Below are 26,867 nucleotides of genomic sequence, written 5' to 3'. Positions count from 1 at the left end.
TTTCTGCTCTGGTCACTTCTGTATCCAGATTATTGTGAAAAGGAGTTCCAGACTTGTGGAATAAAGGCCTCTCCGACTTTGAAGAAGGCATTCACTACAGTACCTGTGTTGCTACACCTACCGTCTGGATTGCCATTTGTGGTGAAGGCTGACGTTTCAGATTCAGCAGTTGGCGCAATTTTTCACATAGAGATCCCAAAACTTCGGAAATACACCTACTGCATGTCAATCTTGGAAACTAATCTCCCGTGAGAGGAATTACACCATTACTGATAAAGAACTATTGGCAATTCAGGATGCGTTTGTCACTTGGAGACATTATTTACTTCATGGGCCCTATGTAACCACAGTGTTCACAGATGACGGTAATTTACAGTATTTGAAGTCATCTAAGACATTACCAATAAGGCAACTACGATGGTCTCTGTTTTTTGCACAAATCCTTTTTATAATCACTTTTTGTCCTAGAACCAGCAATCGGAAGGCTTACCACCTTTCGAAAACTTAACAAACCATAAGACATATCAAAACCCATCCTTTTAATCAATCATTTTGCAGCACCACTTCAAAAGGAGAGTTTTTTGAAAGATCTGAAGGAAATGTCATCTGAGGAAGAGATCCAAAATCGGGAGGAAGAGATGCAAAATCGGGAAAAAGATAAATAAGACACAGAGATTTCATAATGGCATCTGTGGGTGATTTCATCTACCTTTAAACTAAGGAACTTCAACACCAAGCTGTATTGTACTATGATAATGCATTAGCTAGGTATCAAGGAGTACCAAAGTTAATTACATAGACACTTTTTGTGGTCCGGATTGACATAAGATGTTGAAAACCTTGTAGCTCAAAGTAGCATCTGTGCGAAGGGATGCCAGTCCAATTTAAACCTCAGGGATTATTAATCCCTAGTCCAAGTCCACAAAGACCTTGAGAGCATGCCTCAATGGATTTGTTGGTATATTTGCCATAAGTTTGAGGTTTTAATACACTGTTGGTAGTTGTAGACTAAATTACTAAAATGCCTCAGGTTATTCCCTGTAAAGGTATTCCAACATCTTCTTAATTATCAACTCTGTTTTTGGTCGATGTGCTATGCCCTCATGGTCACCCAGTCAGTACTGTCTCAGACAGGGGGTCACAATTCACTTCTAAATTCTAAAGGGCACTCTTGAGATCTCTTCAGGATTTTGAAAAACTGTGCACTAGTTGGCATGCACACACAAATGGTCAATGCTAAACCAGTCTCTGGAGCAATGCTTATATTGCCATCTGCCACAATTTGGAGGCTTTTAGTTAGATGGAATTGGCACAGTGAAATTTTCATATAACACCAAACATTCTTCAACAGGGCTTTTCCCACCCATTTTACACTCTATAGCTGCAATCAATATATGTTTCCCACTAAGTTACCCTGACTTGAATAGAGGGCTGATCAGACACACAAAGGAAAGCAAATGGACTGATTAGTAACCTTTAAAAGTGCACCCAGCAAAGTCTTGCCAAGCAAAAAATAAAACAAATGGAAGAATATCAGACAGCTTAGCCTGTAGTGGATCGACATGCTTGTCCTCACATTAGGCACCAAGGGCCAGATGTAGGTCGACAAATACCGGTTGGTAACGGCCTATTTTGGCTGTTACCGACCGGTATTTGCAAATGGAGATGTAGAGGCATTAAAATATACAGAACCGGTATATTTACCGATTCGGTAAATTTACCGATTCTGTAAAATAACGATTCGGTAAATTTACCGAATCGGTAAATACAGATGTAGGTGGCACTGAAAACAGTGCCACAGACCATTACAAATTCGTTATTTACCATGTAATACTATTGCATGGTAAATAACGAATTCTAGTGTACATGCACATCTGTGCATGTACACCTGTGCGATGTGGCACACATACATGCCCTAAGGGCATGCCAGAAAAAGGGGTGCAACAGGGTGTCAAAGTGATACCCTGTCCCCCTTGGCAAATCGGAAATTTTACCGATTCGGTAATTACCGAATCGGTATTTGCCATTGATTCCTATGGGCTTCAAGGCCCATAGGAATCAATGACAAATACAGATTCTGTAATTACAGAATCGGTAAATACCGAATCCTACCGATTCGGTATTGTTTACAGAATAATTACCTACATTAGATTTACCGATTCATGAATACTGAATCGGTAAAATTCGGTATTTATGAATCGGTAAATCTAATTTACCTACATCGGGCCCTAAATGTGGTATCTATTGTTAGGGCAGCAGAAGGTCTTTCTTAAGAGGCAGTCAAAGTAGAGAGTATATGCCCAGATTCAGCAGGTCACAATACCATATTCTCTATGCCTCGTCTGAGGCTATCAGGATGAGCAGAGCTCTGTCCATCTTGACAGTCTTTAGGATAGTCTGACTAAGTGAAGAGGGCATCGGAGCATAAAAAAGACTGGAGTCACACAAAAGACAGAACAAATCTTCTAGAGAACCTTGAGAAGGTAACTCTAGGATGCAAAAAAACATTGCACGTGCCACTTCTGGGAGAAGGCGTCACTTGTGATTGGCAACACATTTTCTGCTAAGCTCATATTCTCTGACATTCAGGGAACTGGTAGGTGACTGAGATCTGAAGAAGAATCATCCATCTCGACAGTCTGGGAGCCTCCAGATAGAGGGTGCGTGGTAGCATAGCCACTGCTTCTGGCAGTACCATAGGGCACCTGCATTGTCTGTAAGGACCTGGACAAACCTGCCCTTGATGGAATGCAGAAAGACTTGGAGAACCAAACAGATGGCAGGCAGCCCAGAAGGTTGACATGCTAAGGCTGCTCTAGTTCTCTGATCCTCACTTCTCCAAGGTAACACTCACCCCTTTTAAGGGCCAGAGCTGATGTATCCATCACTACTGTAGTGTCTGAATGAGTCAAAGAAAACGGTCTGCCACCCTTCAGTTTGACACCCAACATCCACCACTAAAGGTCCTAAGCAGACGCTCTCTGACAGTACCCACAGTGTTGCAACCATTGTATGCGAAGGTTCCACTGCAAGTCATGCATGTCCCAACAAGCATTAGGCACCAGCAATATGCCAAGGCCAGGTAACCAAGAAGCCTCAGTAGCATCCAGGCTGGAATGAGGGCATAAACCCAAAATATCAATATCATAGCCTGCATGGCTCAAGCTCGTTGTGAGGGCAGAAAAGTCTTCAAACCAGTGTGTCCATTTTGGCCCTTATCAAGAATATCCTCTGCAAGGGCCAAAAAGGTGATGTTGGTTTATCTGATTGAGGACCCCAGGATGGACAACCACCAAAATGGTCCAAGACTTTCAGCAGCCAGTCATGGAGGTACAGGAATATGTGCATCCTTGAACTGCAACCACCAACATCACCTTTGTGAACACTGGAAGGAGGGGCAAATAAAGGAGAAAACAGAACAGTGAACTGGAATGTTCAAATCTCACCTCAAACCAAAGGTGGTACCTGTGGGAATGCAGGATTGACACATGAAAGTATGTACCCTGCAAGTCCAAGGATGCCATGCAGTCTTTGGCATCCATAAGTAATAGGACCTGGGCAAGCAGCAGCATTTTGAACTTATCCTTCTTGAGGAAGGTGTTCATAAGTCTGAAGTCTAGCATCAGCTTCAACTCCACATCTTCTTGAGAATCACAAAGTATCTGGAGTAGGATTCTGTATAATGTTGCTCCTGAAGCACTATCTCGATTACATCTTTGGAAAATAACTGAACTTCTCCGGAGAGAATAGAATTAGAATGATTTACTGAGTAAGTTTTTCGCCACGTCATCATCATCATCATCCCCATTATTAGAAACCTGTTTAAGCTTCTGGATGCAATGGAGTAAAGATTTCCGAACTGGCACCTCTGGAGCCAAGGTTGGCACCATACCACCAAGAACCGCCGGGGCTTGCGGCAAAGGTGTCGCCGATGGAGGAACAAGTTGATCCTGAATGAACTGAGTCAGCACCAAGGAATGCCCTGACAGCGAAGTTCAATTGGAGGCCTAACCGATTTTTGGAGCGCCAAGGGGCACCATATTGACCCGGAACTATTTTAAAGAGTTTCAGCGTGGCCTCTTTGAAGACACCACTTTGCAGCAGAGTCAACAATGGCCTTTGATACCTGGGGTGCAGGATGGCTGAGTCGGATGTTTGAAGCCTTAGTCCCGCCCTCGGATCGCTTACTACATGAATTCTCCTTTCGTCGTCTCCTGGACTTACCCGAGGTTAGCAAATGGAACCGGGATCGATACTACAAATTAAATCAGGGACTAACCCCACTCTGTTTGTGTTCTGGGATCCAACTTTGGAAGAGTCTATCAAGGTGGCTAAAAGTATTGAGACGTCACAATTGTCAGCAAAGGAATTAGAAGAGAAGAAGAATGAACCTGTTTCTGCAATTAAAATAAAAGATGCAAAGACTGCTGAAAACAAAAGCTATGATAGACAAAATTTGTGGAATAATCCAAATTCATTCTTCTCAAGAAGTAATATTTGTTTTAGGTGTGGCTTTAAACCGCATCTCGGAGGAGCTAAGTGTCCAGCAAAGTTTGTAACATGTAAAAATTGTAATAAAATAGGACGCTTTGCAAAGGTATGTCAAACTGGTAGGAACAACACACGTCCTAAGCCTGTACAAGTAAAATGTGTCACAGAACAAAATGTCCAAAGTGAAGAAGAAGACTGTATTACAAAAGACTTGAGCAATATGGTAGTTGTAGTAAGAGACAATGGTGTTATTGTGGGAAATCCAGAATTGTGTGTGGATCCTTCTGTTGATATCTTAGTTTGAGATCGGTCATTACGTCTCCTTGTTGATTCTGGTGCTCGCAATTCCATGATCACTTTAGAGTTGTATCAAGCAACTTGGCCTGACAGATCCTTGTTACCCCCGGATCGCAAAGCTCTATCGTATGAAGGACGTGAAATTGATCTGTCGGGTTACATTGAAGATATCCTTGAGTACAAGAGTAGGAGAACAGCTGGAAAAATCTATGTAGCACACAAAGGTTTAAACGTTTTGGGGTGGTTCCACCAAGGTTTATTTGGGATGGTGCTTAGACAAGGAACCAAAGATCAAGTGTTAGCCATACGATATCATCCTGATCTTGAAGGTCTTGTGAGTGAGTTTCCCCATGTGTTCTCTTGAGATCTAGGGAAGATAAAGGGTTTCCAACATGAAATTATCGTAAAGGAAGGAGCTTCTCCAGTTAAGCATGAATTGAGAAATGTTCCTTTTAGCATCAGACAGGACTTAGAGAAGGAGTTGGACTCTTTGTGCGCTAAAGGGATAATTGAACCTGTAGAGTCTTCTTTGTGGTTATCTCCTTTAGTGGTGGCACGCAAACAAAATGGTGAATTGAGAGTCTGTGTTGACCTTCGTTGCCTGAACAAGGACATTTGGATAGACTCCCATCCCCTCCCCAACATAAATGAAATGTTAGCCACACTTAAAGATGGAATTTTTTCCCCAAAATTATACTTAGCATCAGCCTATCATCAGGTTGAGCTTGCTCCCCAATCAAGAAGCCTCACTGCTTTTGTCTCACCCTTTGGCATGCTCCAATATGTACGTATGCCCTTTGGTCTTGCCTCAGCGGCATCAGTGTTTCAACGCTTGATGTCAGAGATTCTGAAGGACATTAATGGACTGTCTGTGTTCCAAAATAACGTCCTTATCTTCGCCCCTGACAATGTTACACATGACAATATTTTAAAAGAAGTAATATCCAGGTTTCCAAATAATGGGGTTGTTTTACGCAGAGACAAGTGCGTTTTCAGGGCAATAGAGGTTGAATACTTGGGACATTTGGTAAATGAACATGGGATCTTTCCTAAAGTGAGTCTTGTGGACTCCATAGTTAAATCAAAAGCTCCTTCTGATAAGGCAACTCTCAAGTCCTTTCTTGGGATATGCTAATTTTATTCACGCTTTATTCCAGATTTTGCAAGTAAGTTAAGACCTTTGTCCAAAATGTTGATGAAAGGGGATGTTTTCTAATGGAACAGAAATTGTCAGGAAGTATTTGATTGGGTAAAACAACAATTGGTCTCTCCAAAGACCTTAAACATTATGATCCATCTCTCTTCTGCACTCTTACAGTAGATGCAAGTAACGTAGGGTTAGGAGCGGTACTTATTAAAAAAAAAAGGTGGGGAAGTTAGAACCATAGGTTATGCATCTAGAGTGCTATCTACCTCAGAGGTTAAATACTCTTTAATCGAAAAAGAATTGTTGGCATGTTGGTGGGCTGTCATGAAATTTTGAAATTTTATTTGGGGGCGGAAGTTCTGTCCCAAACAGACCACAAAACTTTAGTCTTTATTCTTAGTGGTAAGAATGTCAGGCCTTCTACTCCCAGAATTTCACTATTATCTTCTAAACTTCTTCAGTTTGATTTTTCAGCAGAATATATTCCTGGTTCAAGAAATGGATGTGCATATTTCTTATCTCGTTCTTCAGACATTGTAGCGGTTGAACCAGCTATAAGACAAGAGGACAAAGAAGATTTTATTGTAGCGGCTGTTGATGTACCTCATTTATGTGCAGTGTCAGAAGAGAAATGGTATAAAGCTCTTAAAGATGATGTTTCATTAGTTCAGGTAATGAATTTTGTTGAAAAGGGTTGGCCTAAAAAGAGGAATTTGTCCTTTGATTTCAAAACCTTCTTACAAGTTGCAGATGAATTGACTATTGAGGGTGGCCTTTTGCTTAGAGGGGACAAACTCATACCTCCTCTTACTATGAGAGCAGGTTTAGTTAAGAATGCTCATGAAGGCCATCTTGGTGCAACTTTGACGAAAAAAAGAGTAAGTTTGTCATTCTGGTGGCCATCCATGGATAGCCTTGTAGAGGATTATGTTAAATGCTGTGTAATTTGCTCAAGATGCGACAAAGCTGTTAAGTTGCTTACTCCTCCACTTACCCCCATAGAAATGCCTTCCGCTCCATGGGTAAAGTTGGGGTTAGATGTTGTAGGTCCTTTCCATGCTCTTGATTCATCTTCCAGATTTGGTTTAGTTCTCATGGATTATTATTCTAAGTGGCCTGAGATCAAGTTTGTAAAAGAGGTAACTACCAAGACAGTAATAGAGTTTATTAATGATGTTTTCTTGAAGGAGGGATATCCAGAGTTTTTAATAACAGACAATGGCACACAATTTGTCAGTTCAGAATTTGAAAGTTTTCTTCAAAATTGTTGTATCAAACATCTTAAGAGTTCACTTTATCACCCCAAACTAACGTCTTAGTTGAATGCATGAATAGTGTGTTAGGTGATTGTATCCAATGGGCTCTTTCCAACAAATGTCTTGTTGCTAATTCCGTGAGGAGTATGTTGTGGTTTTACCGCACTACACCTCACTCAACAACAGGTGTTTCACTTTGAGTTGTTGCGTGGACGATGGGCTGCTACCATCTCTTGTCCTGCATGGGTGAGCAAACGGGTTAAAGGTACCAAATGGTCTGATGAAAGTGTTAGGAAACAAGTTGAATCTGTCCAGAAGAAACAAAAATCCTACTTTGATGTGAAAATGAGTGTTAAAGATGTTGATTTAAAATCAGGTGATTATGTTTGTGTTAAAAACTTGTCCATGTACAAAAAGGTTCTTCTAAGGTTAGCTCTCCAATCAAAGTATTGGATGTGAGAGGAAGTTCTGTCAAGCTCAGCAATGGACAGTGGTGGAATATGTCTCTTTTAACAAAGAGAACTATTCATTCTTCTCTGTTGAATGACAACATCACTTATGTAAAAACCTCTAAGTCTTGTGTACATAATACTTCCAACTCAGATTGTACGGGGAATACTACCCTGAGGCGCAGTGTACGAGTTAAGCAAATTCCTTTTAGATATAGGAAGTAATATTTATTCTTTTTCTTATTTCTTTCTTTCTACTACAGTGGTATCTCTTCTTATCTTTTTCTCTTTCTTCTTTTTCCTTCTTTTACTGCTTCTTCTGTTTATATTTTGTCACTGTTTAGTTTCTTCCTTTTTATATTAAGGGAAGACCCATGTAGTGTCTTAGGCTTGTTTTAGAATGTTTGCATATGAAAACACTATTGTGCTAGTGTTCTGTGCGAGTGGTTCTACAGTGGTCAGTTGACAGTCCTACGCAGAAACTGTAGCCGCTCTGCTGGTCCAGCTACTTGACTAATAAACATACCAACTGACCTTCTTGACGGCGTGTCCTCGCTTCATTATAGCAATTTGTTTCAAGAAACAAATGAACCTAAAATGTGGAATTACATTTAAAGGACATTTAATTGGATTTTGTTGATGTTGCTTCCTTTATGTGTCTCTTAACAGGGTGGTTGGTGTTAAGTATTCCCATGGGTGGCGCACTACGCCCACTGACCCCGACTAGCGTACCGCACAAGTCCAACACCATATGCTACACTAGGAAAAGTTTCCCCCCATGGTTCCGTGTTTTTCTTCAAGTTACAGGCCGACGGTTCCGAGACCGGCGCACATTACCCTCACCAGAATCGATCACGGGACTACAAGTTACAACGACACACACGGGGACTAGACCCACACACGCATCCATTGACTTGCAGTGTCATGGTATCGAAGTCGAGGGCCCTAGTACAAGACACCCAAGCCTCCACTCTACATGCGGACAGATCCATCATATGCAGCACAATCAGGCGAGGTCGGGACTACGTATCTCTAGCAGATTGCTAAATGTACTTCTCCTCATTGCAATGTAACCCTCTAATGTGTGTAAGAATGTGTAATCATCTTCTGCCTTACCCCCCATCCCCCCTGGGGGGCGTGATATGTGAAACCTTAATAAAAAAATTTGAACAAAAAAAAAGTATTCCCATGGGTGGTTTGTCACTCTATCACGTTTGTTACACTGTAAGACAATACTATGACATCCACCTACCATTACACTGTAAGGGAAATATATAATTACTATTCCACTTAATATACCTTCTCTCAATGAATATGGCTGAAGATAAAAATTATATATATATATATATATATATATATATATATATATATATATATATATATATACACACACACACACACACACACACACATATATATATATATATATATATATATATAGATATATATATATATATATATATATATATATATATATATACACACACACACACACACACACACCTTAGAAAATAGTGATAGGTTGATGTAGTGGATGCAAAATTATTGTAGGTCAATATTAACCACCTCAATATAGTGCTTACTATAGAAAGATCTAAGCTTGTCCATGTACACACTGATGCAACAGTACAGAGCCTCAGGATAGCACAATCTGACTGTGTGTGAGTTGACTAGATGAGTATTACATACATTAGATAAAGCAATTTATTGACCATTTAGAAATGTGTGTTACGGAGCAGGTTTTATTTTATGGTGGGGTGTATGGTGTTAAGGTCTGTGCAGGGCTAGTATATCTAACAGTGTATAGTCTGCCATTGCCATAATACTAAGGAGCTCTTCTACCATAGTTATAGATTGTTGGTAAACCTACTGAGATCCCAGGATGTCTAATATTATTTTAAAAACAGCTTGGTGCAAGGCAGGAGAAGGGACGCATTAAGTGTATTTAAGTGTAAAAAAATGACACATTGTCATGAGAAGGAAGAGGGGGATGCATATGAAATGAACACAGCAGCATCCATGACAAGTAACAATGAAGTAACTCCTTGCACTCATGCTCGTTAAGTAAGAGGGGGTCAGAATATACAAATATATAAATTCAGGAGCTGCAAACTAAGACATTTGTGCTGCAAAATTTTCTTTTCCTTCTTATTTCTGCTAGAATGAGCCAAAAGCACAGGAAAACCATAACCAAAGCAAGTAAACTGCAACTAAAAGAACAAACATGTATGCCTTTGTGATGGCAAATGGCATTTACAACTTTCACTGTTACCAATGTTCAACAATTTAAAAATCAAATTTCATATCCTTGTTTTTCTTTGTAATGATATTGGATGAATTACATTTCTGAAAGAAATTACTCATTAGTAATGGCTTAACGTCTATAAAGGATCAGCAGAACTCTTGGGTCCTTAATCTGAAGATGAAAAATTCAGGTCAAACTAACCTGTCGGAACTGTCCCTCGGAGACACCATCACGGTAGAAGATGATCCGGGTGGGTTTAAATCGCGTTGATTTGTAGAATTGGATGAGAAGCTCCCGCACCATGGATGACAAGTCCTGGATGACTTCCTGCCGGGGCCGTTGCACCCGGACTGTAGCACAGTACCTGCTTGGGTGGGCATCCATGCTCCCTACAACCTAGGCCAAGAAGAGATCACACTGTTATGTTATATGTTATATTGGTATTTATAGCGCGCACAACTACTCATGAGTATCCTGGCTCGAAGCAATAATACACCTATGGCGAGAGAAAATGAATTAGTAGGCCTGGCTGAAAAGGTTAGTTCTGAGTAGTTTTTTAAAACATCTTATATCCTGAGTGTGATGTAGGACTATAGGTAGGGCATTCCAAAGAATGGCTGCTTTCACAGAAAAAGATTGACGGCCCAACCTAGTTCGACGGAAGTAAGGAATTACCATCAAACGCTGGGCCGCCAACCTTAAAGATCGTTGGGGGATGTAGAAGGCCACTCTCTTCCTAATGTAAGAGGGGCCTGAGTCGTGTAAGGCTCTGTGTGTTAAGACAAGGGCCTTAAATTGTACCCTCTGTGCCACTGGCAGCCAGTGTAGTGAGGACATTTGCGATCTTATGCTAGTTCGTTTCGAGATGCCCAAGAGGAGCCTCGCCGTAGCATTCTGGATAAGTTGTAGCTTATTAACCAAGAATGCTAGTATGCCGAGATAAAGTGCGTTGGCATAGTCCAGGCGAGACAAGATGAGTGCTCGGGCAACCATCTCCTTGGCCTGTTGGGAAAGCAGGGGAAAGAATCGGCCTAAGTACTTAAGGGTCCCAAAGCAGACGCCCGAGAGTCTTTTTATGTGCTCTGTAAACCTCAGATCTTCTCCAAACCAAATGCCTAGATTCTTGGCTAGGCCACCTTCGGAAAGAGGACGGGGAAAATCAGAGGGCCACAATGTTTCTGTAAACTGAGCGGTATATTGCCCATAGAGAATGATTTCCGACTTTCCCTCGTTACATTTAAGTTTGGCCTGGGCAAACCAAGTGAATACTGCGGCCAGGCATTTTTGCGCCGCATCTACGTCTACGTTCGAATTGTCCCAGGTAAACAGAAGCTGTGTGTCGTCGGCGTAGGCCATAATCTTGGCGCCCAGTTCTTCGGCCAGGAAGATCAGAGGGGTCATGTAGATGTTAAAGAGAAGCGAGCTCAACGTCGAGCCCTGAGGGACCCATGTCTGAACTTCTCTGGCCAAGGACGAGTAGGGAGGCATCCGGACTTGCTGGGAGCGGGAGCTTAGAAAGGATTCCTGCCATGACCACACTGCCCCGGAGAGGCCAATAGATGATAGGCGCGCCAGGAGAAGTTGATGGGGTACCGTATCAAAGGCGGCAGAGAGATCCAATAAAATCAAGGCCGCTCTGCCGCCCTTATCCAGACATTCCCTGATTGACTCCGTCACCTCGACCAGAGCCATCTCAGTACTAAAAGATGATCTGAAGCCTGACTGCGCTGAGTGGAGAGCCCCCGAGTCTTCTACAAAAGCGTTCAATTGGCGAAAGGCGACCTTCTCGCAGACTTTGGCCAGCGCTGGTAGCAGGGAGATGGGCCGATAGTTAGCTGTTATGAGTGGGTCTGCCGAAGGTTTCTTTATCAGTGGAAGGAGCTTAGCCTGCTTCCATTGTCTAGGCACCGTGGCTGATTGCAGCGACCTATTTACCAAGGTTGTGACTTCGGTGCCTATAGTATCCGCCACTCCAGCCAGAACCCTGGTAGGGCAGGGATCTGAAGGAGATCCAGATTTTAGAGATTTGAGGATGGTAAGAATATCAGGTAGTTCTGCCATGTCAAACTGGGATAGGTGCCTGCTAGGGGGGTGGCAGATTGTTCTGTCGTGAGGAGGGTTAGGGGGGGCGGTAAACAGTGCTAGACCCTCTTCAATAAATTTGATCTTATTGATGAAGAAGGATGAAAGCTCTTCACACCAGCCCGCCGAGACGGGGATGACCTTTTGCTCAGCTCAGGGGGACATGAAGCTTTGAACAATGGCAAAGATCTCCTTGCCATTGTTATTCGCCTTCATAATTCTGGACGTGTAGTACTCGCTTTTTGCTTTCTTCACCGCAGTGTAGTATATTCTCTGAAAAGCGTGGAGGTTAGCTTTGGCTAGCGGACAATAGGCCGCCCTCCAAAGTCGTTTTGACTTCTTACAATTTCGCTTCAGATCTTTTAACAAAGGCTGAACACTGAACACTTGCCACTGCTTAAACATGACCCAACCAATATTTTCAAAGAATATTGCTCCTGCTCACTCAAGTAACAAAACAGTTAAGATCAACTGCATTGCTCAGTGGAATGTTTTGGTTTTATTAACACAGTACTTCGATGAAATACAGCACAAATTCATGTTTCTTAGTAACCGAGAACACAAAAACAAGGCTGGAATAAGCTGAGAACGAAACAAATAATTATTAATTAAGTGTGCAAAGGACTAGTTTCTCACCAAATGTAGCAGAAGTTTAGACAGTCAAAGGAAGATAGCTAGCTTATTGGGAAAAAAATCCTTACACAGAAAGAAGCTAGCTTATTATGACAAAATTCTCACAACAGTATTTCAAGTGCATAAATTTGGGAGTTAAAAATATAATGGCAATAATAATCAAGCAAAAGATATGTTTTGGGGTTAAAGAGGGATTTCCCTCCCTTGTCTATTAGATTAACCTATATGAACTGCAGTGCATGGTGTCACTGAAGTGGTGTATATATTTTGGGAAAGAAAGCATTTTGGGAAAAACACAGTATTTCTTTATAAAACAGTTGTTTTGGGGAAAAAACAAGATAATGATGTGAAGCAACCCTGAGGTACACAAAAATAACCATGTAAGAATGTTTCAAGCAAGAAAGAGCATTGTGAATAAAAATGAATATTAATGTTTTTGAAAGATAAGAAGTGAGGTCTGTGAGATGCTACACTGAGGAAAACACAATTAAAAAGTTACTCACCTGTAACTAAAGTGCTGAAGTGGTAGTGTCTATCATAAACTCACATGTATTAGAAATACAAGTGGTTGTCATGCTGGGAATACTTAGTACATTACCATAAGAGCAATATATAAATAAACACACCATAGGAATTCTGCTGTTTCTGCATAGTCATCCCAGGTTTTTCACCTTTTGCTAGACCCCATTTTTATGCTGGCTTTAGAACTCTATGCACTTTAACCATGCTAACCAGTGAAATGTGCCTGTGTTTCCTCTTTAAACAAGGCAAAATTACCATATTTTCAATTGGTAGATTTAACATGTCAATAAGTCCTCAGTATATGGCACAACATGTACTCAACGCCCCGGAAGTTAAGTGCCACTAGTGAATTGTTGCACCTATTGTTCCATACACTATAGTGGCGGTGCATGGCTTTAGCCGTATCACTGTAGCCTGACTGTAACAGTGCAAAAGATGCATTTTGACTAGTCAAAATAAACCTTTTTGGACAGGTAAAAACATTCCTTCTAAATATTAAGTTATCCCAATGTAGACCTTGAAGCCCAGAAGGCAGGGTGCATGGTATTTAAAAGTAAGACATTTAGAAATGTAATGTTAACCTCCTTACAGTGACTCAAAAGCTATTTTCACTGTGGCATGCCTAGCTGTCCTATGTAGACAACCAGAGTACAGATTAAAAAACTAATATTGTATCTCGGGACTGGGACCAGCTCGTAAAGTAATTAAACAACTATTTTTAATAGTTATTAAAATCCAAATCAATGGTGCAGCTGGAATTTAAATAGAAATTAAGGAAAAGTAACTTTTAAAAGTTACCCTTTCCTGCCAGAAGTTCCTGGAGGCTAATTTGCATCGACTCTATAGCTTCTTCCAGCCAGTGATTAGCCAAGAATAGATGTTAAAAATGTGTGAAACGCCTTATAGTAATAGAAATTAGGTGTAATAATTAGTAGAGACTACGTTAGTTCTTGCAAAGAGTTGGTGAATGAATAGATGGGCTGCAGGAGATTGGGTATTTTTAGGCTGTATGGATATGGTTTCCAAGAAGTGGATGTTGAGGTCTAACACATGAATTGTAAGCTATTTGCGGAAAAACAATAAAGGAGCTTGGCATGTGACTTGGAGTAGGCTATACTCAGAGAGAGGAGCATTCAAAGGATGGAGGTAAAAAGGGGTAATTCAAAAGAAAAAGGAACCAACTGAAAGTTTAAAGTTACCCTCAGATTTAATTGCAAGGATTTAGAACATTGTGGGAGGAAGCTTTTGGGACAGCATGTAATCTGAAGATGTAAAACTGTCAAAAGAAACTCTAGAATGAAAACAACATTATTTGCACACAAGACAGTGCTATATTAATCTTTTTTGAAAAGCATCCGAATCAGTTTGTCCGATACTATGATTGACTTTTGTTGGGATGGGGATGTGCCATGCATGGTCTATAGATTGCATGTGTTTCTGGATGCTGACTTATTTTTGGCTATGGCGTCACACTAATCTAGCAAGTGTGAAGATGCCTAGCGCTGTCCTTGACCATGCGAAGTCCAGGACTGTCCTGTGACCTTGCAGACCCTTAAAGTGGGCAATGGATTACTGACCCTGTCTAGGGCTAAGCACGCAAGGCGGCGGTGGCTGTGTACTGCGTTTTTGGATCTCATATAGTTGATCAGACCTTTCATCTGTTTCATCAAGAGTGTGGCCTACTGGCCCCTCACGTAAAATTCCGCTGTTATGTGAAACCTTATGTCCCCTCCTCCATATATATAGATTGTATCAGAGGTTCACAGTGCACTAAGGCTGAATCTAAAAGAAAGCAGATGTTTTGTGACTAAAGTGTTCTATAAACGCAATGCACACATTCTTTGTAGTGATTAATAGTCCACCTTATATACTTCTAGAATGATCGAGGAAGAAGAAAAACTTTCCAAAGGAAACTTGCAGATATCTTAACAACATTTTCACTTCATATATGCTTACATATCTTTAAATATTTATATAAATGAGGTATGCTCTAGAAAGCATTCATCTTAATTACTTCATTCCCAGCTGTAAACAGACAAAAAGCTTTAAAGAATAAAGTCTAAAAATAGTTCAAGCAACTGTTTGAGTTTTAAATCAGGCATGGGTGTTGTTGTTTTTCTTGAGGGGGGGCTATGTTGTTGGCACTGTCGGAGATCCATCTGTGCAGGGTTCCGGCTGCAGTGTTGGCGTCATCGTTTTCCGCGATGGTTGGGGTGGAGTTGTTGAGTGATGAGGTTAGCTGGTCATCAGTGATTCTGGTCCAGTTTCTTCGTGGGAGCTGGTGCTGGTGTCTAGGGATGGTGGGTGTTCTGAAGGTGAAGTGGACGCATCGATGGTCAGTCCATGGGAGTTAGGTGTGGCTGAAGGTGATGGAGTTTCCTGTTGTGAAGAGGGGATTGAGGGTGTGTCCTGCTGAGTGCTTGGATTCGGTCAAGATCTGGCGGAGTCCAATGTTGTGGAGGTGGCCAGGAGGGATGTGGTGCTAGGGTCCAGCTGGTTGTCGAGGTGGAAGTTGAGGTCTCCCAGTAGGGTGTAGTTGGAGGACGCGATGGCATGCGGGGAGATGATGTCCGTGATGGAGTTGGCGAAAAGTCCAGGGGGTCGGTAGATGAGGGTTCCTCGGAGGGTGGAGGTAGGGCTGGCCAGTATCTTGAAGTGAAGGTGTTCCATCAGGTCTGTGGGCTCGTCGGGGAGTGTGCTCAGGCGGAGGGTGGATTTGTGTATGGTGGCGAATCCTCCTACAGGGCGGGTGAGGCGGTACTTCCAGGAGATCTTGTATCCTTGGGGAATGGCGATGGCGATGTCCGGTCCCGAGGTGGTGTTGGTCCAGGTTTCGGTAAAGAAGCACAAGTTACTACTTGTGTAACGATATATCTGTAAGAGACATTAGTTAGTATTAGATTCCTTACCTTAGAATATCCCCAGGCGTCAGACTGGATCCGGAAATTTTTGCGTAGCAGTACCCTTGCGCGTCGTCTGCGGCTCTGCGTCCGTCGTCGGCGTCGTGGGCGCCGTGATGACGTCGTCGGAGTACTTAGACGCCGCCTCCGCGTGCTGACGTCAGTTCTTAGACACAGCTTTTCCGCGCCAGAAACGCAGAGCCATGTTAAAAACCAACACTGGTGCCATTGAAACTAGGGCCCTGAAGGGGACAACCCTAACCCTAGATATTGGTTCGCAGAACGGGGAGGATGGGTCAGTCGGTAAGGAATCTAATACTAACTAATGTCTCTTACAGATATATCGTTACACAAGTAGTAACTTGTGCATTTGAAAGAGACACGTTAGTATTAGATTCCTTACCTTAGAATAGATACCCCAGCAATACCAACCCCGGTGGTGGGTCTGCGAACCAAAATCACACCAGAAAGTCCCGGAGGACGGAACGGCCAAAGAAGCCATCCCTCCGGACTTGGCTGTCCAGGCAGTAGTGTCTTGCGAACGTGTGCAGCGATGCCCACGTAGCTGCCTGACAGATGTCTTGTAAAGGCACTCCCCTGCCCAGGGCAGTGGTAGTCGCCGTGGCTCGGGTAGAATGAGCCCGCAATCCAGCAGGAGGCTCCTTCCTAGCCAAGGAGTAGCATGCCTGGATACACAGGATGATCCACCGGGAGATGGTCCTCTTGTGCACCGCTTTCCCCTTCTTCGCACCCACGTAACCAACAAAGACTTGGTCATCCACCCGGAACTGGCGTGTGCGATCCAAGTAGAATGAGAGCGCACGTTTTGGGTCCAGACGGTGGAGCCGCTCTTCCTCTTTAGAGGGATGCGGTGGCGGGAAGAAGGTTGGCAAGGTGATAGACTGCCCGATGTGGAAGGCCGTGACAACCTTGGGCAGGAAAGAAGGTTTGGTACGCAGCACCACTTTGTCCGGATGGACAGAAAGGAAAGGTGGGGTACAAGAAAGGGCCTGGAGCTCACTCACTCTCCTGGCAGAGTTGATGGCAACCAGGAAGGCAGTCTTCAAGGTCAGAAGGCGAAGAGGACAGTTGTGAAGTGGCTCAAAGGGAGCGCACATCAGAAAGGTAAGAACCAGGTTCAAGTCCCACTGAGGCATCACAAACGGAACAGGAGGAAACGTGTGTGTGAGGCCCTTAAGAAATCCATTAACAATAGGGGACTTGAACAAAGAAGGTTGATCAGGCAGCCTGAGAAAGGCTGAAAGGGCAGAAAGGTAGCCCTTGATAGTGCCCAGAGCAGAGCCCTGCTGGGCAAGAGAAAGAAGGAAGAGAAGGACTTCAGAAAGAGGGGCATTGAGGGGATCCACAGCTTTGCTGTGCACCATGCCACAAATCTGTTCCACCTGCAGGCGTATACCGACTTTGTGGAGGGACGCCTGGCTGCCAGAATGATGTTACAAACTTCAGGAGGCAAGTCAAATGGCCTCAACTGTCGCCGCTCAATCTCCAAGCATGGAGGTGGAGACTGGACGGGTTCGGGTGGAGGACCGTCCCCTGCTGCTGCGACAGAAGGTCCTCCTGAAGAGGCAGACGAACCGGGGGATCGACTGACAGACTGAGTAGCTCTGGATACCAGTACCTTCGTGCCCAGTCCGGAGCCACAAGGATGACTTGGGCCCGGTCGCGCTTGATCTTCTTCAGCACTCTGGGCAGAAGTGGTATAGGCGGAAAGGCGTACAACAGACCGCAACTCCACTCGCGACGAAAAGCGTCTCCGAGCGCGTGCCGCCTTGGAAATTCCAACACGCAGAACTGATGACATTGCGCGTTCTCTTCGGTGGCGAATAGATCTAACCAAGGCTCTCCCCATCGCTGAAAGAGGCCTTGCGCCACGTCCGAGTTCAGACGCCATTCGTGATCCATCATGCACCGACGACTGAGCTCGTCCGCCCTGTTGTTCAGAGCACCTGCCAGGTGTTGAGCCACCAGGGTCACGCCCTGGCGTTCCAGCCATTGCCAAAGGCGAAGAGCCTCTTGACAAAGGATCCACGACCCCACCCCGCCTTGTTTGTTGCAGTACCACATGGCGGTGGTGTTGTCCGTGAATACCTGCACTACACTCCCCCGGACAGAGGGGAGGAATGCCTTCAGTGCTAGACGAATCGCCCGGAGCTCCAACAGGTTGATGTGGAGCCGGGTCTCCGCCGGAGACCAGAGGCCTCTGATCTCCGCCTCCCCCATGTGGCCTCCCCAGCCCTGGAGGGACGCATCCGTCACAACTACGTGCTCCGGTTGGGGAAGGGAGAGGGATCTGCTGCTGACCCAATCGCGGTCCGTAAGCCACCACTGTCTCGCAGTGCCCTCCGAGATCAGGACGTGTTCGGATAGGTTGCCCTGATGCTGGGCCCACTGAAACTTCAGGTCCCACTGCAGAGCCCGCATCCGCCACCTGGCGTGATGCACCAGTAGGATGCAGGAGGCCATCAGCCCCAGAAGCCGCAGCGTCAACCTGACCGAAACCCGGGATAACGGCTGAAAGATGGGAATCAGAGCCTGAATATCCCGGACCCGCTGTTCGGGCGGATAAACCCGAAACCGCGCCGAGTCCAGAACCGCTCCGATGAAGAGGAGCTTCTGAGAGGGGCACAGGTGTGACTTCGGCACATTGATGGAGAACCCCAGCTGGTGCAGGAGGTCCGCCGTCGTCTGGAGGTGGCTGACGACTGTCTGGGGCGAGCCCGCCTTCAACAGCCAGTCGTCGAGGTAGGGGAAGACTGAAACCCCTAACCTGCGCAGATGAGCTGGGACCACCGCCATCACCTTTGTGAACACCCGTGGTGCGCTGGTAAGGCCGAAGGGGAGCACGGTAAATTGAAAGTGCCGTAACTTCCTCCTGCAGAAGTCGCAAATGATCCCCCGATACACGGTGGTTCTGCGGTGGCATGGCTGGAGGAGTCGCCTCGAAGGGGAGGGAGTAGCCCCTTCGGACGATTTGCAGCACCCACCTGTCCGATGTGACAGTGCGCCAGTGGAGGTGGTGATGGCGAACCCTGCCCCCCACTGGCATCACATGGGCCTGAAAGCACGGACTAGGAGGGTTTTGAGGCGGATGCTGCAGGGGAAGGTGTGGACTGACCTCGCCGCTGCCCCCGACCGCCCGGACGGCGGTTCCCACGGCCGCCACCGCGTTGGGTATTGCCCTGCGGTGCGTGGCTGGCGGCGCGTGTGGGCGCACCCCTTCCGTGGCCACGAAAGGAGTGAAAGGCAGCCGATTGCTGGCGCTGGCCCGAGAGGCCCAAGGACTTGGCCGTAGCCCTGGAGTCCTTAAAGCGCTCAAGCGCATGGTCTGCCTTGTCGCCAAAGAGGCGACGGCCATCGAACGGCATGTCCATGAGCGTGCTCTGAACATCTGCCGAGAAGTTGGCGGACCTCAGCCAGGCGTGGTGTCTGACCGCCACCGTCGTTGCCATCGCTCTACCCAGCGAGTCAGTGGTATCCAGCCCACACCGGATGGAATACTTGGCTGCATCCCGGCCCTCCACAAGGGCTTGGCCGAGTTTGGCCCGTACCTCCAACGGACACTCTGGCAGCACTTCCGCGACCTTATCCCACACAGAGTGGGTGTAACGTCCCAAGAGGCAGGCAGTGTTGGAAGACCGCAGTCCTAGACTAAGGGATGAGAAGATCTTCTTCCCATTTTGGTCATACCTCTTGGATTTCCGATCCGGCGGGGCCGATGGGAATGCGGTCTGGGAATTGGAGGCCTGGATGACCAGGCTCTCGGGGTAGGGTGGGAGGACAGGAAACATGAGTCGCCCGGGGCTGGGCGGTGGCGTCTGGCCACGTTCCTATCTACGGGCGAACCCGTAGCGGGCTTGGACCAAGTGCCCAGAAGAACGTCGGTCAAGGCCTCATTAAAGGGCAGCAGAGGCTCGGCCGAGCTTGACTGCGGTTTAAGGACCTCAGTGAGGAGGTTAGTCCTCACGGCTGCGACGGGGAGCTCAAGGCCCAAGGCCTTGGCAGCCCTCATCAGCACCACACTATATATTGCTCCCTCCTCCGAAGCCACGGTAGGAGGGGAGACAAACCCAGTGTCTGGAGAGGTGTCCAGGCCACTGGCCTTCCCAAGGTCTCCTGTCCAGTCCTCCTGAGACTGACACTCCCTGGTCAGAGGGTCCTCAGACCCCTCCCAGTCCTCCTCATCACCCATCTCCTGAAATTCAGGGTTTTCAACCAATGGGGCCTGTACATAAAAGTGAAATTCACCAAATGACGTCTGGAGCGGCGCCCAACGGGGCCGTTCCGACGGCTGAACAGGAACGAAGGTAGGACCGGGGCCGGCGCCGCCCGAGGACGGCGCCGGAGGCGACACCTCAGGGTCCGACACCGGGGAGGTCGTCAGATCCACCGGTGACGATCCCGAACCCGAAGGAGGACCAGCGGCGTCCTGCGGCGCCGGCGGCGTCGGAACAACTGGACCCCTCGGCGCCGGGCCCGAAGGCGCCGGCGGGATAATGGGGGCTTGCGGCGCCGGGCCCGAAGGCGTCGGGGCCGAAGCCCCCAGACGGGTCCGCTGGGCCCGAAGGCGCCGCGGAGCCCGTCGGAGGAGAGAGTTTCCTCATGGCCATGAGGAAGCGCTCGATCTCCTCCGGCGTCGCGTTCAGCCCAGGGACCGGAGGGTGTGGAGCTGCACGTGGCGCCCGCGACTCTGACGGAGCCGCGTGGGTGGTGTCACCCGAACCCCCGGCCGCATCGCGCGAGCGTCGGGGGGAGTCCGAGGAGCGATGACGCCGCTTGGACTTCTTGTGCCTCTTACCTGACGACGACTTCGACCCGGAGGAGTGCGGCCTACTCTCGGAGCTGTGGTGGCTCCGAGCCCGCGACCTGTCCCTCGACCTCCCATAGGATCGGGACCTCTCACGGCGCGGGGCCGACTGCCGGAGCTCGAGGCGCCTACGGGACCGCTCCCGCCTGGCCTTCGAGGAGAGGGCCCGGCAGTCAGAGCAGGCCTTGTCGTCGTGGTCGACGCCCAAACAGGACAAACAGACGCGGTGAGGATCCGTGACCGACATCAGACGGTCGCAATCGTCACAGTGCTTGAAGCCGGGCATCCCTACGGCACCGTTCGGAGTCGAGAGACTTCGAAAAGCAATCAAAAAGGATCAAAAAAGTTAGTCAAAAATGACTAGGGTTACTGCTTTTTCCAGATCTGCGCTTGCTGGCGCGGAAAAAAGAAGAACTGACGTCAGCATGCGGAGGCGGCGTCTAAGTACTCCGACGACGTCATCACGGCGCCCACGACGCCGACGACGGACGCGGAGCCGCAGACGACGAATACCGACGCGCAAGGGTACTGCTACGCAAAAATTTCCGGATCCAGTCTGACGCCTGGGGATATTCTAAGGTAAGGAATCTAATACTAACGTGTCTCTTTCAGATTGCTACATCCGGGGTAGTGATGTCGAGGCGGTCCCAGATTTCTGTGGCGTGTTTGTGGAGGGATCGGATGTTGACGATGATGCATTGCAGGGTCTTCGGTTCGGTTGCGTTCTTGAGGGCGGATTGCGTTGGGTCAGTGGTCTTGGTGGTACTGCAGGTGTGCCGTCAGCAGTGACAGCTGAAGGGTCCGTGGGTGTTGGCTGCTGATGCTAGCTTGCAGTTGTTGGTGCAGCTTGGGTTGAGATCGTGGAGTGCCGCTGGGTCGTAGCATTGGCGGTGCAGAGATCCAGGGTTCCTGGCGCTGGTCACAGTCGGGTCGCGGACGGGCGCAGAAGTGCTTGCCTTCAGCGCCCTGGTGACACGGCCCGCCATTAAGTAGGGGTCAGGGAGAGCTGGACAGCTGGGAGGTGGGAGCGGGGAGGGGAGCTGGATTGGGCCGGTGGCACTGGTCGTGTTGGGGGGGAGGGGCCACAAGGGCAGCAGCGGCGGGGAAAAATGGGCTAAAAAAAGGCAAAAGGCAAAAAGAGAGAGAAAAGTGCAAATAAGGGAGCAAACGTGCACGAAAGAGTGGATGAAAGACCCAGAGGACACAGGAGAGTGAAAAGGGGAGATTGAGATGAGGGTAAAAACAAGTGAAAAATGCAGGAAAGACACAGAAGGAGAGTGAGGGGGAGCTTGAAATGAGGGGAAAACAACAGAAAAAGTGCAAGAAAAAGTGAAGGAAAGACACAGAGGACACAGGAGAGTGAAAGGGGGAGATTGAGATGAGGGTAAAAAACGAGTGAAAAATCGAGGAAAGACACAGAAGGAGAGTGAAGGGGGGAGCTTGAAATGAGGGAAAAACAACAGAAAATGGAGGTTAAGATCCAGAAGGAGAGTGAAGGGGGGGAGACAGAAGTGAGGGAAAAAACAAGTAAAAAAGGAGAGACAAAGTGGAGCAAGAGAATGGAGACAGAGGTCCACTGGACCACCAGGGATGAGGCGCAGGTGAAACCTGCGGGTGGAGGATGGCCTCGAACACCAACACTCGAGAGTGCAGGGGCTTGGGGGAAGGCCTCACTTAATGGTGGCGCTGCGAGGGAGGTAGACCAATTTCACGGACAATGAGTCAGTGGTCTTGGATGATTTTTCTTTAGTTTTGGATGTTTTACTGAATCCCGTGTGATTTGTGTCATGCAGGGTTATGGTCAGGGGCTGCTACCTAGCCCCCTTTTCTCCCGCCTAGGCTGCCTCGTGGTGTCTAAGGTCCCGGCCAACTGCTTTCCTCTTAATAGTGTTTGCAAGGGGCTTGGACTCAACACCATGCTAAGACCTTGCACCTTACTGGCTATTTGTATGTATGCTATAGAGTTTTAGTTTTACCATCCCAGGCGCCGAAGAATCAAGGTTCCCGCTACTACGGAGCGCTTTATTTTAGAACTGAAAGGGGGCCTCCATTGGTGAAAAGGAGGCTTCAAGCTTTTGGAGGTGCTGTGGCGACTACACAGCATGAAGGAAACATTGGCCTTGGACCTTGTGCCTGAGAAGGGGGACCTTTTGACTTGGTGATCGGAATGCGTCCTTTGTGACTTTGGCCGCTGAACCTGGTTGTCTCTTTTTAAACAGTTTTTAGTCACAACTCCTAGTACCCCTGCCCGTGGGGCGTGGCCAGCCATCCCAGCCCTGGGGATCAGCAGCAGTGTGGGCACCCCTACATGACTAACTTGGTGCTGGCCCCCAATCAACACAGCTCTCAGTCGCTCTGAATTTCTGGATGCAAGTAAAAAATATTGAACGCCCACTGCTGTCTTTTAGTCTTTCTTTTGATCTGATAATAGTTGGTGGGGAAGAGGGTAAGTTGGTGCTAGCTATTAACTATTAGCTTTTAAGTTGGTAGGGTAATTTCCTTCTCATGCTGGGGGGGGGTTTATTTTACTGTGCAGTTTAGCTCTGGGTATCCGTGAAGGCGCTACCTCCCCACACTGTTACCCTTTCCTGCAGGTATTGTGGCCCGGTCCCTGTTCCGTTGGGTTCCCTGTCTATGGCTGCTGCTGCCAGGTGCTCGCCCAATTGTTGGATCCCTACTGCCGTAGTATGGCTACCGGCGGACCCCCCAGTGACTGGACATAGGGTACATTCTGATTCCCCAATGCTTGGTGCGGAGGAGGGGCATTCGTGGGGTTTTGTGGTGGTTGGCCTTTGCTCATTGATCTCTGCTGCTTTTGTTGCTCATGGTGCACCTTTAGCCGGCATCCTTCCGGCAGGTGACCCGGCCTATGGCAATGGAAGAACTCCCTCAGATCGGATTGTCAACCTCCCTGGCCTCTACTGTCATAGCCTCTGGGGATTTGCAGTGGGGTCCCATAGGACTGGTGCCATCTGCATGGTTGTGGCCATTGCTGCCTCCTCAAGGGCAGTCATTTTCAGTTTGTGTTGAACCTGTTTCAGGGTGTCTCTTTGCCCTGCTCCTTCTTTTCTTGCTTCGTTTTGTGGTAGTGGAGGCTATGAGCCTTGTGGGTCTGTATCGGTCAACGGCTGTCCTGTCTCTTGTCCACATAATTCCCTCATTCTATTCAGGTACTCGCTTATACTTTCCTCCAGCTTCATTGTCTCTGCCATTAGCCCCCTACATCTGGGCGGTCAAGGAATATGTCCCTCAGGGCGGTCCATATCCGGTGCCAGTATGGGTTAAATGCGGCCCCATCATGTTGGGTCTCTGTTACCTTTATAGCTGGAATGCGGGCTTGGGCGAACACCATGTTTGTCTTGTTAATATCTGCGGTGTTAGTTTTCAAACACATAATCCATTTCCCTGCCCCATCCAGCAACGACGGTAACTTCTTCCTTAGTCCCTCTTTGTCTATCTGGGACCATAGCACATATATGACGCCCGCTGCAGCCTTCTGCAGTGGTTGGCACATTCTCGACCTGGGTGGCACTGTGGGTTTATCCTTGACATAGTGGTCCCACCTTGCGAGGCATTGCTGCATGTAGGGGAAGTTCCAATAAGGATTTCCTCCTTCATGTCTGATGCAATCCTCCGTTACTGCCATATCTTTAGGCTCAAATTACCCTTCCCTAAGACCGGGCATATTGGTCCTTCTCCTCTGTCCAGTCAGCTAACAGGTCACAGAACAGGTGCACAAAACTCCTGCCTTTCTCCTTCGCCATTATTTCCCTAGGGGTAGGTCTATCTTTGCCATGCACCCATGTGGAGCACCGATTGTCCTCAACGCTGCTCTCCTCGTGTGCACGTAAAGGTGCCATCCTGTTTTTCCTGCATCACAGGTGGATGAGCACTAGACTGCCTTGACCCCTCATTTTTGTCAGCTCTCCTTCTTGAAAGAGAGGGTGGTGTGACTCACAACCCTGCTAGTTGTCATTCATCTACCTCCGTTTCGTCCCAGCTCTACCCTCTTTATCTATCTTCGCTATCCTCATCTGGGGCCGCAATGTCCTGTGTTCTCGGTCTAATTCCTGGTTGCATTTCATCTCTCCCTCTCGAGCAGGAGCTCACGCCTCTCTTCCTCACGCCATCAGGCCTGTTTCCTTTGCTCTAAACTACGTTTTGCTTTCCTTGACCTGGCTTTGCTTTCGAGTTCACCCTCTGTTTCCTCTTCAGCTATCTGGGCAAATAATGTAGACTCACCCTCGTCATTGGTTCCCAGGGGACTAGAGCTCCCTTCCTCCTCTGAGGTAAACAACGTTTATCCCGAAACGTTCTCCCCGCAGGGAATCACAACGCGGTTATTACAACGACCGCGATGTGATTCTGAATACCATTACTCCGCAAGTCGGAACAACAACTTGGAGAGGGGGTAGTGCTGGTGGTTTATTTGCTAACGGCATTGTAGGGTTGTCGCTGTTGGCCTTCTTGAAGATAGCCCATAATTCTAATAATGCCTATCTCTTGTCTCTCTTATGACCTGCATATTTGGTTTTTATGTGCTCAAGTATGTTTGTGTCAAATGATCCTTCCTTAGGCCAGATAATTGTGTGTGAATGCCGTTCTTGGCAAAACTTGTTTAGTCTTTTGATCTGCCTGGGGAACCTAGTTTCCATGTGGTTTAGTGAGGAATCCATGGCTATTTAGTAATTTGGCAAATACAGTTTGAATTACGTTTTCCTAGTTCGGTATATCGAATCGTGGGCAATTCGTACGTGGTGCACTCTTACAATTTTACGTACCATAAGCTCAGCGCTTCAATTTCTTACAAAAACAGTTAAAACGAGCATCTACATGACATAAGACAAGACTGCATACACAGTATATATAACACAGGGCGAATATTCAATGAGTTTGCAAAAAACCTGCATGATCTCAATTTCCATAGAATGTATTTTTAACTACGCTGAATGCAATAACGTTTATATACAACCATACATTTCATCAATGGTCGACAGAGAAAAATTACTTTTCTCAAAAATAGAACTAGCGTGGAACATGTTCTTAAGTGATCCAGATAGTCTGGCACTATCCACTTCTAGACAAAGGTGGTACTCGCAGACACCGTTTAGTAATAATTCGGGAATCACTCGCCCCTCTTAGCCCACACAAGTTATGCCCAATTTCAAGGGTGCAAGTTTCTGTAAAAGCTCGAATTACACCATGTATCACACCCAGGTCCAAGCGTACGCTGTGTGTGATGCCCAGAGGTCCAATCGACGAACACCTCTCACTCCTTTCAGATACTAATGGGGTTAAGAAACCTGTTAGCACTGACAAATCCTTTTTAACTAAAAAATGATGAGACTGAGGTGCCAACTCCACCCATAGAGCATAGCTGTATCATAAAGATAGCATCCTGGGAGCCATAAAGGGCTATACAATAAATATTCACATTTCCTAGTGTGCTGACTATCGAAAAAAGGTGACTTCCGAGAGATCGCCTCTGAGGCCGCCTAATGACTGATACAGTTGGAGCATATAAAATAGGTAATATGCCAGACCCAGGTAATGGCTGGGTGCTCAGGTTATCTTTCTAAGTTTCTACCTAGTTTGCCATACACCAAATGCTTCAAAAAACCAATGTTTCAGGTGTTGATGTGGTCTCTAACCCTCTGTGATGGCTGCTTCATGACGGATTTACGCCCCATGGATGCAGCAGAACTTCCAATCAAGTGTCTGCCCATCTTTGTAAATGCGTAATGTGAATCCATCCGGGCTGGGTCACCTTCCTTCGACTGCAGTCGGGTTCAAGGCCCCTGTCCTCCTATCTGGCTACCCAAAAATGTTGCTTGGGTTCGAATTCCAGAAGAGAAGAGGCGTTTGGCAAAACAGGAACAGTTCCAATTAATTAAACAATTAGTCTAGGGGACAGTTACAGGCACGAGGTCTGAAGGCTGCCTCAATTTACAATGGGTTTGCATTTGTCACATATACAATTTTACAGCAAGACATGAATGTATCCGGCGTACCATATATGG

At 46.8% G+C, this 26,867-nt stretch overlaps 1 protein-coding gene across 1 annotated transcript in view; it reads right to left on the bottom strand.

Moving 5' to 3' along the window:
* Positions 1 to 26,867, bottom strand: part of LOC144823032 (protein argonaute-3) — a 1,185,091-nt gene that overhangs the window by 183,705 nt on the left and 974,519 nt on the right. Inside the window, exon 15 of the mRNA XM_078681169.1 lies at positions 10,087 to 10,281. Coding sequence (XP_078537295.1) covers positions 10,087 to 10,281 — 195 coding nt within the window. The remainder of the gene's footprint in view (positions 1 to 10,086; positions 10,282 to 26,867) is intronic.

This window comes from Lissotriton helveticus, chromosome 3_1 (assembly GCF_964261635.1).
Source record: "Lissotriton helveticus chromosome 3_1, aLisHel1.1, whole genome shotgun sequence".
NCBI classification, from domain to species: Eukaryota; Metazoa; Chordata; class Amphibia; order Caudata; family Salamandridae; genus Lissotriton; species Lissotriton helveticus.
The sequence above is the reverse complement of the archived record's forward strand: the minus strand, read 5'-3'. Positions and strand labels throughout refer to the sequence as shown.